Source organism: Bubalus bubalis, chromosome X (assembly GCF_019923935.1).
Source record: "Bubalus bubalis isolate 160015118507 breed Murrah chromosome X, NDDB_SH_1, whole genome shotgun sequence".
In the NCBI taxonomy this organism is placed as follows: domain Eukaryota; kingdom Metazoa; phylum Chordata; class Mammalia; order Artiodactyla; family Bovidae; genus Bubalus; species Bubalus bubalis.
This window is the reverse complement of record NC_059181.1, coordinates 36,909,654-36,928,260: the sequence shown is the minus strand read 5'-3', so window position 1 is coordinate 36,928,260 and position 18,607 is coordinate 36,909,654. Positions and strand designations below refer to the sequence as shown.

The window sequence follows — 18,607 nt, the reverse complement described above, 5'->3', positions numbered from 1 at the left end:
ATATATATGCCTTACAGGAAAAGGTTGCTGACCCCTCACAGAAACTGTTCATCTTTCTCAGTGGGTTCACTGAGAAAAAGGAAGCCATGAATTATATTTGTGAGTACAAGGGCCAGAACTTGGACCAATGATATTTCACTAAGTGGCAACATCTTAGCCTAAAAGCCAGGCTGATCAGCACCCACTCAGTTTGTCCCAGTGTTTGGTTATATCATGTCCAGAATCATGTCTTGAGAATTCACGAGTAAACATGAATAGGAGGGCATGGGTTAGAAGGGAATGTTGAAAAAGTGTCTTAAAATGAGGGTCATAAGTGCACTTAGACATTTCTCTCCAAAAGATGTTCTTTCTTGACTGACCTAAGCTTGCGTATCATCCCATTGCACTGCACCCTCTTGATTCTTACAGGCTCAGCATTAATTATTAATCAGTTTGAAAATGGTTGATGGAGGTCCTCTGTATGTGATCCTACTTCTCGGATGCCATGATTCTAGCTATCTTGAGCTCCTTCCACATGGAGATACTTTCTATTCTTTGTTGTCAATGGTCTAGCCCCCAACAATTGATGAAATATATATATATAATAAATGCTCAGTAAACATTATCTCATATCCATCACACACAGACTCCTACCCTTGAACCAACATGGTAATAAAACTGGAATCATTTGCCAAATTCAAGTAATTGTGCATAATAGGTGAGTGATAAGGAACATAGGCTTCAAAAATGCAAACACAGTGGGTGAAATCCTTCATTCTGGCCATCCAGAATGGCCATCCATTCTGGCCATTCATATTTTCAGACATTCGAATGGAACAGATTGCCGAGCCACAAAGTTTTAAACTTGAACCCCTCCTGAGTAGGTAATGATGAAACTAGCAAAGAAATAAAGAATACATCTTACCCAGTTGGGAAATTAACCAGATTGCATAAACCTTGTCTTGTTATGAAATCCTTTTGATCAGAGATTAATTACTAAAAACTTGCTTTTGCTCTATCATCCACAGTCTAATAGGAGGATAAAAATAGGTAAGCCAATAGTGACATTTAGACATTAGACAGAATAGCCTACCTTTATTGTTTCCACTATCTCATTTCTATTCATTTTTAAATTCACTGTGATCAGGCCTTTATTTTCAATTAAGTTCAGTTTACTATTTTTTAAGCTTTCTATTACATGTATGCCAGGGTTTAAGGAGAGGGGGAAAAAACACATAATCCTTGCACTCAAGGATTCTGTAGTCTATTAAGAAATATAGGCATGTGAAGAAAAAAATTGTCATAAGAGTGGTAAATGTCATTAAAAGAAGAAGGAGTTGTGTTGTTTAGGGGTGGATTTTTAGGTTGAGTTTCCTGTAAACAGAGCTGGAGACAGGGATTTATTGAAGGAATACACTCAGAGGAAAACTGTACAGAAGGAAGGGAGGCCGAATAGAGCAGGAGAAAGAATCAAGGATGTGATCTCAGGCTGAGTCTAACATGACAGATTCTGAAGTGCAAGTCTCACAGCAGAGATGGGGCAAAATGGTCCAGGCTTTTGTGTACCTGTCATTGGCTCTTCTGGTTAGCCAAGGGCAATGCTGAGAACATCACAGACATAAGCTGTCAGCTCCAGTCTGGGGCTGAAGTGACTGGGGCTTTAGCTGTCCTGGCTGGTCAAGTTGATGTGGGCAGATCACCAGTAACGTCTGCTAAAAGAGGGTTAGAAAAAGCTAGATGATATGTTTATCACTTTGGGTAGCCCAACATCTGAGTACCCTTCCTGTTGAGGGAGAAATGTCAAGACAGATGGAAGACAGGGCTCCACTCCATGTGATGCTTTGCATTTTCTCAGCAAAGTTCTCAGTCCTTCCCCAGAGGCCATTAGACATCCTTCTAAAAATGCCTTTTCTGTTTTGATTAGCCAGAGTCTAGCATTGTGGTTCAGAGAAGGCGATGGCACCCCACTCTAGTACTCTTGCCTGGAAACTCCCATGGACAGAGGACCCTGGTGGGCTGCAGTCCATGGGGTCACTAAGAGTCAGACACTACTGAGCGACTTCACTTTCACTTTTCACTTCCCTGCATTGGAGAAGGAAATGGCAACCCACTCCAGTGTTCTTGCCTGGAGAATTCCAGGGACAGGGGAGCCTGATGGGCTGCCGTCTATGGGGTCACACAGAGTCGGACATGACTGGAGTGACTTAGCAACAGCATCAGCAGCAGCATTGTGGTTTGCCACCAAGAACCCTGACAGGTTCAGAGATGATGGAACTTGTTAGGTCCTAGATGATTAGAGCCTGAAAAAGATGGGGGTATCTTGTAAGAGAAGAGCCCAAGGAGAGGAGAGAGACATTTCAGACTAAGAGCCAGAAGCCTAGGGTTGACTCTGAATTTTTTTAGTTGTGAGACTACGAGAAGGCATGGCACAACTAGAATGAGTTTAGAGAAAGGACAGTGGGTTCGTCTGTGGACTTGTTGAGTCTGAGTTTTCTGGGGGCATTCAGAAGGAGATCTTTCACAGATGACTGTGCAAATTTCATGGTCAAGAGGAGTGTCTGGGAGGAGAAAGAGAGACAGACAAAGATCAGCTCATGGATGTGGCTGAATTGGAGAGGAAATATGTAGAGAACAAGAGTTGAAGAGGCCAACAGCAGAATCCAGGGAATGGTTAGGTCTATATACTTCTCTATAAACAAACCTTAGATAACCATGAAAAGACAAGGGAGGTAAGGAAAGAAGGACACTATTAAGAACTACAGAATTATCAAGGAGGACAGGTGCTGAAGAGAGACCCCTGGTAATGTGAGGTAGAAAGCCAGTGGTTACCTTTGAGAGAAGAGTTTTGGTAGAGTTCCTTTAAGGGAAAAACTTCCCCATCTCCTGTGTCACGTAAATCCTCCACCTCCCCTCTCTTCTCTGGATCTTCTTTAGTTAACTGTATCCCAGACCACTCCTGAATTTGTAACCTTTCCCTCTCTATTGGCTCCTCTGCAGCAAATAAACATCATTAAAATATCCTTCCCTCTCTTTTACACTTGTAGGGCTCCAGTTCCTCTTTGAAGACCCAATGTCACCTTAGTGGATGTAAGATTCAGACCTTTTTCCTCTCATGCATTCACTTTATACCTTGTAAGCCTCCTCTTTTATTTATTTATTTTTTAATATTTTTTTTTTTTTTTTTCATTAAAAGTGTATCTCTTTATTCACTGATAAAGAAATCCCCTGTGATTCATTGTTAAATGCAAAAAGGAAGTCAAAAAACATTTATGACCTCACTTATGATAAGTTTATATTAACATACATGGCCCACACAGATACAAAAAGATATTAACCAAAATATTGAACACTTACTGTCAAATCTCCAAAGTAGAATTTCACGTGATCTTCAATTTTTTAATTTCTATTTTTCTGTATTCTGTGAATTTTCTACAGTAAAATAAATAGTTTTTTTTTTTTTAAGGATTTGGAAAAAATAAATTAATTATCTGTATTTGGACAGATATATGGACTTCCAGCACACATATATAGGACACTATATGGGCTTTAAAATCAGGCTGAGGTGGTTTCAAATTGTGATTACTTTTTTTTTTTTTTTTTTTTTAATTTTATTTTATTTTTAAACTTTACATAACTGTATTAGATTTGCCAAATATCAAAATGAATCCGCCACAGGTTGATTTGGCTGCACCGAGATTTAGTTGCATCATATGGAATCTTTAGTTGTGACATATGAACCCTTAGTTGCGGCGTGTGGGATCTAGTTCCCTGACTAGGGATTGAACCTGGGCCCACTGCATTGGGAGCATGAAGTCTTAGCCACTGAACCACCAGGGAAGTCTCAAGCCGCCTCTTTTAGATCCTACTCAAATAGACTTGAGGTATCTTCCTCAATCTTTTCCACCTCACTTGGGAGCAGTAACTGTACCCTGCTGCTGCTGCTAAGTCGCTTCAGTCGTGTCCGACTCTGTGTGGCCCCATAGTCATCTTATATTCTTAGTGCCAAGCATAGCGAAGAACATTTCACAGAATCTAGGATCACTTGTTGAAAGAACTGGCTACTTGGTTACAAATTTCCCAAGCTGCATGAATGCTCCCTCCTAGAATGCTTTATTTTAGGTTTATTTCTTGAGTTGTGATTCTAAAAATATTTTACATTGGAACTTTTACTTCTCCATGAACTTTATGGGTAAACTAAACTTTGGGGAGAAAAAAATCATGCCCAGGGAATTACTCCACAGGAAAAAAAAAAAAGAAAATAAATCTCCTTGTTGCACATGGTATAGTTAGTTAATATCAGATATAATGCATTGTAAACCAGAAGAAATGTGACCAAAAAATAAACGTTAAAATACACATTAAAGGGAAGAAGTCTATTCTTCCTCAGGCAGAGCAGTAGCTTTGCATATTAATGAAATGTCTCACAGTAAGAAAAGTGATTGAAATAGACTGCAATAACTTAAAAATGAGTGCACTTTAAACAGCATCTGTGATGAATGTGTGATTATGGAGAATCAGTCAAAAAGGCTAGTCCCACTCCAATGCTCCCAGAAGACAGATGACTAATGGCCCTCAATTAACAAAGCTAGAGTATGGGCCTAGGGAAACTGAAGACAAAGAAAGTCAACAGGTTGACTTGCTGAAATACACAAAGATGTCAGTCTGGAAGGTGGCCATGACAATTCTGGGCAGTGTGAGGGTTAGGGACATGTAAAAAATATTATAAACAGCTAAGCCATTCTAGTATAGTCATTGAAAGTGAGGAAAAATGGAACAGGAAAAGCCAAAGAGCTGCACAAAGACTGGTGAAAAGTTTAAAATATGTGACAGCTTGAGATGACTTCAGGGCTGTGGCCAATTACTGTCAAACATGGATTGGCAGAGATTTCCTGTAAACCTTCTAGGCTTTGTGGACCATACGGTCTTTGTTGCAGTGACTGACTCTGCTGTTGTAGGTGGATATGGCCTCAGACAATAGGTAATTGAATGGGTGTAGCTGTGTTACAGTAAAACTTTGTTTCAAAACCAGCTGGGGCCAGACTTGGCTTGCAGACTGTAGTTGGCCAACCCACACTCGAAAAACACCATTTGGAGATAAAACAGCAGATTGTGCAAAAGCCACTATTTGAATATGTGTGTGTAATCAATAATTGTTGGTTCACTTATTGTTGTTGGAGCTTTTATTGTGCTTTGTATGTTTTTATTGTTCTTGGTCCAGTACTTACATGAGAGTATGACTGAGTGAGTTGGTTAAATTGAACCATCGGTATTACTTTCCAGCACCCCAGGTGATTCCAAGGTGCCGCCATGTTTGACAAATAGAATGCTAAAGACTGCTACTCAACATTGAAACATATATATTATCACATGTAAAATAGATAGCCACTAGGAATTTGCTGTGTGAGGTGGGGAACTTAAATCTCGTGCTCTGTGACAACTTAGAAGAGTGGGATGGGGTGGAAGGTGGAGGGAGGTTCAAGAGGGAGGGGACATATGTATACTGATGGCTGATTCGTGTTGATTTATGGCAGAAACCAACACAATACTGTAAAGCAATTATCCTCCAATTAAAAATAAATAAGTTTATTAAAAAAAAGAATGCTACTCAAAATTCAGTGTGCATATGTATCACCTAGGATCTTGTTAAAATGCAGATTCTGATTCAGTAGGTCTGAGGTTGAGCTTGGGATTTGGCATTTCTAACAAGCTGTCAGATGACACTGACCTGTTGGTCCATGGACCACATTTTGTGTAGCAAGATACTTTCACGAGTTTTCAATGACTGGGATGTCTAGGGCCCGCCCCCAACACTGATGTAATTGGTCTGGGAGGTGGCCTGGGCATTGAGAACTCGAAAAGCTCCACAGGTGATGCTAAGGTGCAGCACAGCTTGAGAACTTCTGTGCTAGATCAAGTGTGTGGTGACTTGTCAGTTTCACTTACTGTGTTATCAGGAGCCCTTTTGCCTATCTCCCCTTTCACTCCATCCATTCCTCTCCTTTTCAGACCCAAACATCCAGAAAACAGTGGGTTCAGGCTTAGCTCTTCATCCTTTCATCTTCCCCACCTCTGAGGAGTGGACTGTAGTTCAGGAAGGAAAGAGGACTCTCAGGGAACCTGAGTTGGGGAAAGAGAAGCAAAAAATTGTTCTAGGGGCCGATTTAAAGGGAAGGCTGATTGAGATGAATGGGGGATTACCAGAAAGAGTTGTCACAGCAAAACTCACCTCCAGGCTTGGGCCCGAGTTTGGGGCACTGAAAATAGCCATCTACTCTCCTGAAGCCTGGCAGCAACTGACAGCCAAGCAGTTAGGGAGGCTTTCTCCTTCTTGATATGCAGAGTGACACAGTTGGTAGAAATGCAAGAGAGACCCCCAGTGGCAAAGTATAGATGTGAAATCTTTTCATAAACAAATCATAAACACCTCAGAGGGACTTAGAAATTAAGCGAATGATGATGATGATAATGATGATAAATGATGGCTTACAAGTAATATATGTACTATATGTGCCAGGCACTGTTGTGAGCATTTAAAAACATTAACTCATTTATTCTTCTTTGCAACCCAGTGGGGTTGACACTTCTTTTAAAAATTGAAGTATAGTTGATGTACGATATGTTAGTTTCTGGTATCCAGCAAAGCAGTTCATTTATAAATAAACATGTTCTTTTTCATACTCTTTTTTTTCTTATTATTTATTACAAGATTTTGAATATAGTTGTACCATACAGTAGGATGTTGTTTATTCTATTTATAGTGGTGTGTATCCACTGATCCCAAACTCCTAATCTATTCCTTCCTCACTTCCTTTTACCTTTGGTAACCATAAGTTTGTTTTCTATATCTTTGAGCCTTTTTGTGTTTTGTAAATAAGTTCATTTGTGTCATATTTTAGATTCCACATATGATATCATATGATGTTTATTTTTCTCTGATTTATTTCACTTAGTATAATCATCTCTAGATCCATCCGTGTTGCTGCAAATGGCATTCTTTCATTCTTTTTATGGCTAATAGTCCACTTTGTGTGTATGTGTATCCCCCATATTCTTTATCCATTCATCTGTCAGTGGATACTTAGGTTGCTTCCGTGTCTTGGCTATTGTAAAGAGTGTTGCTGTGAGCATTGAGGTGCATGTATCTTTTTGAATTTTAGTTTTGTTTGGATATATACCAGGGAGTGGGATTGCTAGATCATGTGGTAGTTCTGTGTTTAGTGTTTTAAGGAACCTCCCATACTGTTCTCCATAGTGGCTATACCAATTTACATTCCCACCAACAGTGTAGGAGGGTTCCCTTTTTTCTGCACCCTGTCGAGCACTTATTATTTGTAGATTTTTTGATGATGGCCATTCTGATCAATATGAGCTGATACCTCATTGTAGTTTTGATTTGAATTTCTCTAGTGATCTTGAGCATCTTTTCTTGTAATTTTTGGCCATCTGTAACTTATATGCAGAATACATCATGAGAAACACTGGGCTGGAAGAAGCACAAGCTGGAATCAAGATTGCCAGGAGAAATATCAATAACCTCAGATATGCAGATGACACCACCCTTATGGCAGAAAGTGAAGAGGAACTAAAAACCTTCTTGATGAAAGTAAAAAAGGAGTGTGAAAAAGTTGGCTTAAAGCTCAACATTCAGAAAACTAAGATTGTGGCATCTGGTCCCATCACTTCATGGGAAATAGATGGGGAAACAGTGGAAACAGTGTCAGACTTTATTTTGGGGGGCTCCAAAATCACTGCAGATGGTGACTACAGCCATGAAATTAAAAGACGCTTGGTCCTTGGAAGGGAAGTTATGACCAACCTAGATAGCATATTCAAAAGCAGAGACACTAATTTGCCAACAAAGGTCCGTCTAGTCAAGGCTATGGTTTTTCCAGTGGTCATGTATGGATGTGAGAGTTGGACTGTGAAGAAAGCTGAGTGCCGAAGAATTGATGCTTTTGAACTGTGGTGTTGGAGAAGACTCTAGAGAGTCCCTTGGACTGCAAGGAAATCCAACCAGTCCATCCTAAAGGAGATCAGTCCTGGGTGTTCATTGGAAGGACTGATGCTAAAGCTGAAACTCCAGTACTTTGGCCACCTCATGCGAAGAATTGACTCATTGGAAAAGACTCTGATGCTGGAAGGGATTGAGGGCAGGAAGAGAAGGGGATGACAGAGGATGAGATGGCTGGATGGCATCACTGACTCGATGGACATGAGTCTGAGTGAACTCCGGGAGTTGGTGATGGACAGGGAGGCCTGGCATGCTGTGATTCATGGGGTTGCAAAGAGTTAGACACGAATGAGCAACTGAACTGAACTGAATGTCTTCTTTGGAGAAATGTCTATTTAAGTCTTCTGCCCATTTTTTGATTGGGTTTTGTTGTTGTTGTTATTCATGTATATAAGCTGTGTATTTTGGAAATTAATCCCTTGTTGTTTGCGTCATTTAAAATATTTTCTCTGGTGGGGCTGATGCTTTTATTATCCCTATTTTACATGCAAGGCCCAGAGAAATAAAATAAATTTCCTAAGTTCCCTCAATTTTGTAAGTAGTTTAACTGGCATTTGAACTCAGGGCATCTGTGTTCAAGAATCCATGACACTAAACTGCTTCTCCAAAATAAGAGAAGAAGGATTTATATTATAGTTACAGACAAACAGCTGCTCATTCTGTGCTTCTTCATATCTAGAGGAGAACATGAATATATATATATATATATATATACTTCCCAGGTGGCTCGTGGTAAAGAATTTGCCTGTCAGCGAAGGAGACCTGGGTTCAATCCCTGGGCCTGGAAGATCCCCTGGAGGAGGATTTGGCAACCCACTCCAGTATTCTTGCCTGGAGAATCCTATGGACAGAGGAGCCTGGCGAGCTACAGTCCATGGAGTTGAAAAGAGGTGGACATGACTTAATGACTAAACAACAACTATATATGTGTGTGTGTGTATATATATATATATTAATCTCAAATATATGTACATATATATGTGTGTGTGTGTGTGTGTGTGTGTATATATATATATATATGTTTGACTAAACATATTTGAACAAATTTGACTAAAAAGAGTAAAAGGGCAAATACCATTCACTATCATTTTCTGGAAACTAAAAGGGCTATAATCTTCATTTTTAAGAAAGTATTAAAGCACAATTATGAGGCAATATAGAAAGAAAGTACTGTTTAGCTAAACTTGTTCATACTTTAGTGAATGTTAAAAGCAATCTATTATCTCAAAAATGGCTCAAGCTATCTATGTGGCTTTGCAAATAGGATACAAAGTTGGCAAATTTCTAACTTTGATCTTTGAACACCATTCATGACACAGAAGAAATAATACTGTATGTTCTGAGTATTTTTTCTCAGACAGAGACAGCCTTAGGGTTTACATGGGAACAGATTTTATCTGGTAAATAAAGAACAAATTGAAAGAACGGAAGAGTTTTAAAAGAACAGAAAAAAAGAAAAACAACAGAAAATCAGGTCTACTCTTTCCTTGGGAAACCTTTTTGCTGGGAAATAATGTCTACCCATTGTCAAGAAGATAAGGTAATAGGATCACGCCTCTCCACATCTACAGAGGAGGAGCCTGAGGTCACACTGAGGTTAGGAAGAAGCTGATTTTGAGATCAACTGAGTAGACATAGGTGGCCACAGTCTGGAATGAGGTAACGATCCAGATGGGCCCAGCAGCCCTCTAGGTGTTCCAGCACCTCATCCCATCCTCTGAAGCTTGGCTGCCCTGGGTTTGGGGCTGCCTATGCCATAATCTCCCTACTTCCCTTCTGGTCAGCTTAATCTACTCCATGACCTCAACCCATCTATGTATACGCTAATATATCCCATATGTGTCTTTCCAAACCTGATCTCCCACCCAAGCGTCAGATTCATTTTTCTGGCTGCCTGCATGACAGTTCCACTTGGGTATCTAATAGGCATCTCAGATTTTACATGACATGTCTTCCCAGCTCCTCGAGTCCCCCTGAAGACATCCCCAGCTTCATAAATAGCACGACCATCAGCCAGGGTGTTCAAATCCAAACTGAATCCTAGGTTATTTTCACCATTTTCCATTCATCACCTCTGGTCCATAAAGCAAACATTATAGACTCATGCAATTCATCTGAAATTTGTCTACATCTCTTCCTCTGCCAATGCCACAGTTTAAGCCACCATTGTTTCTCTAGGCCTGCTATAGTCTCTCAATTGGTCTTCCAGCTTCAACTCGCTTCACTCTCTGCATTCTTCAAAGCAGCCAGAGTCAGAGTCAGAATCTTAACATTCAGAGAGATTTATGCTGCTTGATACTTAATACTACAAATTGACCTTCAATCTTGGCCTTATGTTTTTCAGTCCTTCTATTGAGGTAATCTGGGGCTTGGGGTGCCATGTAACCTTAATGGAAGGAAGGGCACAATAAAAATACTTTTGCATGTTTTGTAAGGACAACATGCATGTTCAGCATGGTGACCTAGGGAGTCACCCCTTTGTCTGTGGACAGTCCAGCCTAAGGCTCAGTTACCTTTGTCACCATCGCCCAGGGTGAGCTTGTCAAAGAGGGTCTCCACCAGTCTGGCTTCTGTGATCTCCATCCTGCTTCCCAGAATCAACAAACACTAACATTTACATATTGTAGTAAACTCAGAGTTTTCAGGTAAAATTTAGGAACCCTTTATTTTAACCCATGAACCATGCCATTCCCTTCATTCTTCCTCCAGAGGCACCATTATTGTGATTTTCATACTTCTACTATTCACGGGCACCCACATTCACCAGAGCCTCACCTCACCCCCCCCCCCACCATATATCACATTGCTTATTAGGGGGAAATGGATTTTGTATTTTCCAGGGTCCCATGGAACCCCTTCTCCCTCCCTCTGTGGAAATCCCAACCTGTCTATGGACAGGGCATTGGTAGCTGGAGAGACTCCTGGATACCTGTTTTAAAACTTGAAAAGTTAGGAGTTTGCACACAAACATCAACCAGAGACCTTTATTTCTTTAGGAACCAATAACTTTATTGCAAGGAATGGCAAAATTGAAAGAAGAAAAACTTCAGTGAATTTTTCTGCAAGGGCAATACTGGGGACTGCATAGCAGACACAATGACCTTGTGCAATCACCCCTGACTCTGGGAAAAGTCCACTTTTGGACTTAGAGTCCAGGTATCAGTTTTTCTTGTCACCATCACCCAGGGTAAGCTTGTCAAAGAGGTACTCTGCCAGGCCGTCTTCCGGGGACCCCATCTTACTCAGGATGCTGACATGGCCCGCCAGCTCCTTGATGAACTCCGCCTGCTGGTCCAGGTAGCCGGTCTCCAGGAAGTGGCACAGGTGGGGGTCGCGCTTTTCGGTGGCCAGCTGGTGCAGGTCGAGCAGGCTTTGGTTGATGTGCTCCTCTACGTTCAGAGCATCTTGCATGGCTTTGAGACCACTCTCCCACTCTTGGGTCTCTGGCTTCCTGATGTTCTGGAAGGAGACATGGCCCCCGCGCTGGTTCTGCAGGAACATCAGGCTCTCAGCCCTCTTGTTATGCTCATGGGAGTGGAGCAGGAAGAAGCAGGAGAAGTGCGTTAAGGCCACATCATCACGATCGAGGTAGAAGGCCACTGCCAGGCACTGGAAGGAGGCGTGGAGCTCCAGGTTGGCGTGGCTGTTGACCATGGCCTCACACTCTGGGTGGTAGTTCTGGCGTACCTGCGAGGGCGGTGCGGGCTGCATAACTCGCACCGCAGGTGTGGGAGGTGAGAGGGCCAGAGTGACCGTGAAGCCACGGCGCCGGTACAGGTGGCCTGGGAGAGTACCCAGGGTGGACTATTAAGGTGGCCTGAGACAGGCGGCTCAAATCAGGGCGGCAGCTCTGGGATGAACTGAAAGAGGATTCCGTTACCAGGTTTACGAGGGGGACAGACGTTCCACTTCAGCTGGAGATGGGGCGTGCTGGTGAGCAGAGCCCGAGCCCAGTGTTCCAGGTTCCACCAGAGCCTGGGTGGGGCAGAGACTGAGCTGAGCACCTGGCATCTATTATATTTTATTTTATTTTATTTATTTATTTTTTGTTCTTCAATTTTATTTTATTTTTAAACTTTACATAATTGTATTAGTTTTGCCAAATATCAAAATGAATCTGCCACAGGTATACATGTGCTCCCCATCCTGAACCCTCCTCCCTCCTCCCTCCCCATTCCATCCCTCTGGGTCGTCCCAGTGCACCAGCCCCAAGCATCCTTTTGCTGTAATATTTCTGTTTTTCAAGGACTTTCTCTTGTTCTCTAATTGCTCCCTTTTACAGCACCCTATTCTCATTTTATAAACCCGCTGGCTTCCTTAGAGGATATGAATTTGCATTTTTTGGTAATGTTCTTTTCTTTTCCTGTATTATATTTTTTTTCCTCCAGAAATAGTTCTGTTTGTTCATCATGATCCTCTCGTTCACTTCCCTCAAATATCTGGCAAGCATTTATCCATCCATATTTGGGAATAAAGGATTCATTGGATTAGCCTCAGAATCAAATGATTAGCATGGATCTGATGTACAGTTATGACATCCATTTCATCAACATGCATCTCCTTTGTATGGTAGGGGGGAGTGTGTCAGTTCCTTTGGGTGTATGTGGCATAAAACTTTTAAGGTAGTATAGGGACCCTTCCAAATGCTAAAAGCATGGCATTTCTCTGACATCAGAAAACTTAAGTGGATTGCTCTTCAGATAGATGTGTCCTTCTGTTTTGCCTCATGTCTGCTCTAATTTGGGTTCCTTTCCTGGTCAAGTAATTCACTGTCTTTGGAGTGTAGTTTTGGGAGATTAAGCTGATCAAATGCCACTTTGGCTTTGTCCAATGTAAGGAAGATTGGGTAGGGTCAGAGCTTGGGTGTGGAAAACAGAACTGTTGTTCAGAGAGGAACTCTTCAACCTCACAGTCCACCAGGACCTTCTGCACTGCTTGGATTTCATCAACTCTGTTCTTGAACTTTCTTTGAATGTGCTTGGCTTTCTACTACAGGCATATTATTTTATTTTTCTTTATTTTTTTTAATGAAGTATGGTTTATTTATACTATGTTAGTTTCAGGTGTACAACTTAGTGATTCAATGTTTCTATAGACTATACTCTATTCAAAGTTACTATAAAAATAACTGGTTCTATTCCCTGTGCTCTATAGCATATCTTTGTAGCTTATTTATTTTATACAGAATAGTTTGTACCTCTTAATCCCCTACTCCTGTCTTGTACCTCTTCCTTTCTTTCTCCTCCCTTCTGCCTTTCTGTCTCCCCTTCCCTACTAGTGGAACCTGTTAACCATTAGTTTGTTATCTAAATCTGTAAATCTCTTTCTGTTTTGTTACATTCATTTGCTCTATTTTTTAGATTCTAAATATAAGTGATAACATACAGTATATGTCTTTCTCTGTCTGACTTATTTCATGAAGCATAATATCCTCCAGGTTCATTCATGTTGTTGCAAGTGGCAGATTTTGTCTTTTTATGGCTGAATAGTATTCCATTATAGTATTCTGTACACCACATCTTTATCCATTCATCTGTTGATGGATACTTGGGCTATTGTAAATAATGTTGCTATGAACATTGGGTTACATGCATCTTTTCAAATTAGTGTTTTTATTTTATTTTCTTTGGATATATGCCCAGGAGTGGAATTCCTGGGTCATATGGTAGTCCTGTTTTTCATTTTTTGAGAATTCTCCATACTGTTTTCTACAGTAGCTTCACCAATTTACATTCCCACCAACAGAGTACTAGGGTTCTCTTTTCTTCACATCCTTGCCAACACTTGCTATTTGTGGTCTTCTTGATGATAGCCATTCTGACAGGTATGAGGAGATTTCTCAAGTGTTTTTGATTTGCATTTCTCTAACTAGTGATGTTGAATATCTTTTCATGTGCCTTTTGGCCATCTGTATGTCCTCCCTGGAAAAATGTCCACTCGCGCATTCTGCCCATTTTTCAGTTGGGTTGTTTGGGTTCTTTTTTTTTTTTTTTTTTTGAGTTGTATGAGCTGGTTACATATTTTTCATATTAACCCATCATTCATATCATTTGAAAATATTTTCTCCCATTCAGTTGGTTGTCTTTTTGTTTTGTTGATGGCTTCCTTTGATGTGCAAAAGTTTTAAATTTACTTATGTCCCATTTGTTTATTTTTTCTTTTATTTCCTTTGCTTAGGAGACAGGTCTAAAATACTGCTACCTTTTATGTCAAATAGTGTTTTTTCATCTAGGAGTTCTATGGTTTCTGGTCTAACATGTAGGTCTTTAATCCAGTTTTAGTTTGTTTTTGTAGAGTCTGGAAATGTTCTAATCTCATTCTTTTACATGTAGCTGTCCAGTTTTCCCAGCACCACTTATTGAAGAGACTGTCTTTTTTCTGTTGTATATTCTTGCTTTTCTTTGTGGTAGATTAGCTGACCATAATGTACATGGCTTTATTTCTGGGCACTCTATTCTGTTCCACTGATCTATGCATCTGTTTTGTGCCTTTTTTAGCTACTGTTTTGATACTGTAGCTTTGTAGCATAGTCTGAAATCACTGTGCATGATAGCTCCAGCTTTGTTCTTTTTTTCTTAAGATTGCTTTGTCTTTGTGGTTCCATATGAATTTTAGGATTATTTGTTCTAAGTTTTGTGGAAAATGTCATGGGTATTTTGAGAGGGATTGCATTAAATCTGTAGATTGCTTTGGACAATATGGACATTTTAACAGTATTCTTCTCATCCATGAAGGTGCCATAGCTTTCCCCTTCTTTGTATCATCTTCAGTTTCCTTCATCAGTGTTTTATAGTTTTCAGAGTATAAGTCTTTCACTTGCTTGGTTAAGTTTATTCCTATATATTTTTGATGTGATTTTAAATGAGGTTGTTTTCTTGCTTTCCCTTTCTGATAGCTCATTTATTACTAATTGAACTTTACTACTAGTAAACAGTCTGTTCAGATTTTTTGTTTCTTCCAGATTCAGTCTTGGAAATTTTTGTATTTATAGAAATTTATCCATTTTTTCTAGGTTGTCCAATTTGTTGGCATATAACTGTTCATAATATTCTTTTATGATTTTTGTACCTTTGTGATATTAATTATAATTTCTCCTCTTTCATTTCTTATTTGGTTTACTTTGGTCCTCTCTCTTTTTGTCTTTAGGCTTTTGGGTTTGTTTATCTTAAATTATTTTTTCTTTTAATTTTTAGTTGGATGATAATTACAATATTGTGATAGCTTCTGCCATCCATCAACATGAATCAGCCATAGGTATACATATGTCCCCTCCCTCTCAAACCTCCCATCCCACCCCCTAGGTTGTCACAGAGCAGTGGCTTTGGGTTCCCTGCATCATACAGCAAATTCCCACTGGCTATCTATTTTACATATGGTAATGTATATGTTTCAGTACTACTTTCTCAAGTCATCTCACCCTCTCCCTCCCTCTCAGTGACCCTAAGTCTGTTCTTTATGTCTGTATCTCCTTTGCTACCCTGCAAATAGGATCATCAGTACCATCTTTCTAGATTCCATATATATGCGTTAATATATGATATTTGTCTTCTCTTTTTAACTTAGCTTCACTTTGTGCAGTAGGCTCTAGGTTCATCTACCTCATTAGAACTGATTCAGATGTGTTCCTTTTTATGGCTGAGTAATATTCCATTGCTTACATATACCACAATTTCTTTATCCATTCATCTGCCCATAGAGATCTAGGTTGCTTCCATGTCCTAGCTATTGTACCTAGTGCTGCAATGAACATTGGGATACGTGTGTCTTTTTCAATAATGCTTTCCTCAGAGTATATGCCCAGTGGTGAGATTGCTGGGTCATATGATAGTCTTAATCCTAGTTTTTTGTTGTGTTTTTAAGGCATCTCCATATTGTTCTCCATAGTGGCTGTATCAATTTGCATTCCTACCAACAATGCAGGAGGGTTCCCTTTTCTCCACACCTTCTCCAGCATTTATTGTTTGTAGACTTTTTGATGATGGTGATTCTGACCAGTGTAAGGTGATACCTCATTGTAGTTTTTATTTGCATGTCTCTAATAATAAGCGATGTTGAGCATCTTTTTTGGTGTTTATTAGCCATCTGTATGTCTCTTTGGAGAAATGTCTGTTTAGGTCTGCCCACTTTTTGATTGGGTTGTTTGTTTTTCTGGTATTGAGCAGCATGAGCTGCTTGTATATTTTGGAGATTAATCCTTTGTCAGTTGTTTCATTTGCTATTATTTTCTCCCATTCTGAGAGTTGTCTTTTCATCTTACTTCTAGTTTCCTTCATTGTGCAAAAGCTTTTAAGTTTAATTAGGTCCCACTTGTTTATTTTTGTTTTTATTTTCTTTTTTTTTTAATTTTATTTTATTTTTAAACTTTAGATAACTGTATTAGTTTTGCCAAATTACTCTAGAAGATAGGTCATAGAAGATCTTGCTGTGATTTATGTCAAAGAGTGTTCGGCCTATGTTTTCCTCTAAGAGTTTTACAGTTTCTGATCTTACATTTAGGTCTTTAATGCATTTTAATTTTTTTCTGGTTGTGTGTGTGTGTGTGTGTGGTGTTAGGAAACGCTCTAATTCCATTCCATGTAGGTGCCTAATTTTCCCAGCACCATTTATTGAAGAGACTGTCTTTTCTCTGGTGTATGTTTTTGCCTCTTTTGTCGAAGATAAGGTGCCTATAGGTGCATGGATTTATCTCTGGGCTTTCTATCTATACAAATGTAGACCAATGGAACACATTGGTCCATAATGCTGTTTTTATGCCAGTACCATAGTGTCTTAATGCCTATAGCTTTATAATATGATCTGAAGTCAGGGAAGTTGATTCCTCCAACTCCATTCTTCTTAAGATTGCTTTGGCTGTTTGGGGACTTTTGTGTTTCCATACAAATTTTGAAATTATTTGTTCTAGTTCTGTGAAGAATACCATTGGTAGTTTGATCAGGATCACATTGAATCTATAGATTGCTTTGAGTAATATGGTCATTTAAGACAAGGGTGCCCACACTCACCACTATTATTCAACATAGTTTGGGAAGTCCTAGCCATAGCAATCAGAGAAGAAAAAGAAATGAAATGAATCCAGATTGGAAAAGAAGTAAAACTCTCACAGTTGGCAGATAACATGATTCTTTCATAGAAAACTCTAAAGATGACACCATAAAATTACTAGCCCTAATCATTGAGTATAGCAAAGTGGCAGAGTATAAAATTAATACACGGAAATCCTTTGCACCCCTATACACTAACAAAGAAAAGTCAGAAAGTGAAATTAAGAAAACAATCCCATTCACCATTGCAACAAAAATAATAAAATATTTAGGAATAAGTTTACCTAAAGAGACAAAAGACCTGTATGCAGAAAACTATAAGACACTGATGAAAGAAATTAAAGATGACACAAACAGATGGAGAGGTATACCACATTCTTGGATTAGAATAATCAATATTGTGGTTTTATTCTTTTCAAAAAAAAATCTCTTGGTTTCATTGATCTTTTCTATGGGTTTTTGAGTCTCTCTTATTTTCTCTCTGCTGTTTATAATTTCCTTCCTTCTACTAACTTTGTTCTTATTTTTCTAATTCTCATAGATGGTAGGTTAGGTTGTTTGAGATTTTTGTTTCTTGAGGTATGCTTGTATCACTATAATGTTCCCTCTTAGAACTGCTGTTGTTGCGTCCCATAGATTTTGGGTTTATTCTGTGGGTGGTTTTTTTTTTTTTTTTTTGGTGGTGGTTGTTTGGAGAGGGGACCATACCATACAGCATGTGAGATCTTATTAATAGTTCCCCAACCAGATTTGAACCCACTCCTCCTGCATTGGAAGTGCAGAGTCTTAACCACTGAACTGCCATAGAAGTCCCCTTATCTCATAGATTTTGGAAAGTTGTGTTTCCATTGTCATTTGTCTTGAGGTACTTTCTAATATCGTCTTTGATTTCTTCATTGATCCACTGGTTTTTGTAGTGTTTTCCCATTTTTCTTCCTGTAATTAATTTCTGGTTTTATACCATTGTGGTCTGAAAAAAATGCTTGATATACTTTCTATCCTCTTAAATTTGTTGAGACTGGTGTTTTGGCCTTAGTATGTGATCCAACCTGGAGAATATTCCATGTACACTTGAATATGTATCCTGCTGTTTTGGGATAGAATGTCTTATAGATATCTATGAAGTCCAGCTGGTGTATTGTGTCATTTAAGACTACTGTTCCCTTATTTGATTTTCTGTCTGGATGATCTGTCCATTGATATAAGTGAGGTGTTAATGTTCCCTACTATTATTGTATTATTGTCTGTTTCTCCTGTTATGTCTGATAATATTTGCTTTATATATTTAGATGTTCCTATCGGAGAAGGCAATGGCACCCCACTCCAGTACTCTTGCTTGGAAAATCCCATGGACGGAGGAGCCTGCTAGGCTGCAATCCATGGGGTCGCTAAGAGTCAGACACGACTGAGTGACTTCACTTTCACTTTTCACTTTCATGCATTGGAGAAGGAAATGGCAACCCACTCCAGTGTTCTTGCCTGGAGAATCCCAGGGACGGGGGAGCCTGGTGGGCTGCCATCTTTGGGGTCGCACAGAATCGGACACGACTGAAATGACTTAGCATAGCATAATAGA

At 39.6% G+C, this 18,607-nt stretch overlaps 2 protein-coding genes across 7 annotated transcripts in view; one reads left to right on the top strand and one right to left on the bottom strand.

The window, feature by feature from the left end:
- PRRG1 (proline rich and Gla domain 1) overlaps positions 1-18,607 on the top strand; it is a 356,881-nt gene that overhangs the window by 58,122 nt on the left and 280,152 nt on the right. The gene's annotated exons all lie outside the window — the stretch shown is intronic.
- Positions 11,150-11,701, bottom strand: LOC102413936 (ferritin heavy chain-like). The gene has a single exon (XM_044937114.2). The coding sequence runs from the start codon at positions 11,699-11,701 to the stop codon at positions 11,150-11,152; it is 552 nt and encodes a 183-aa protein (XP_044793049.2).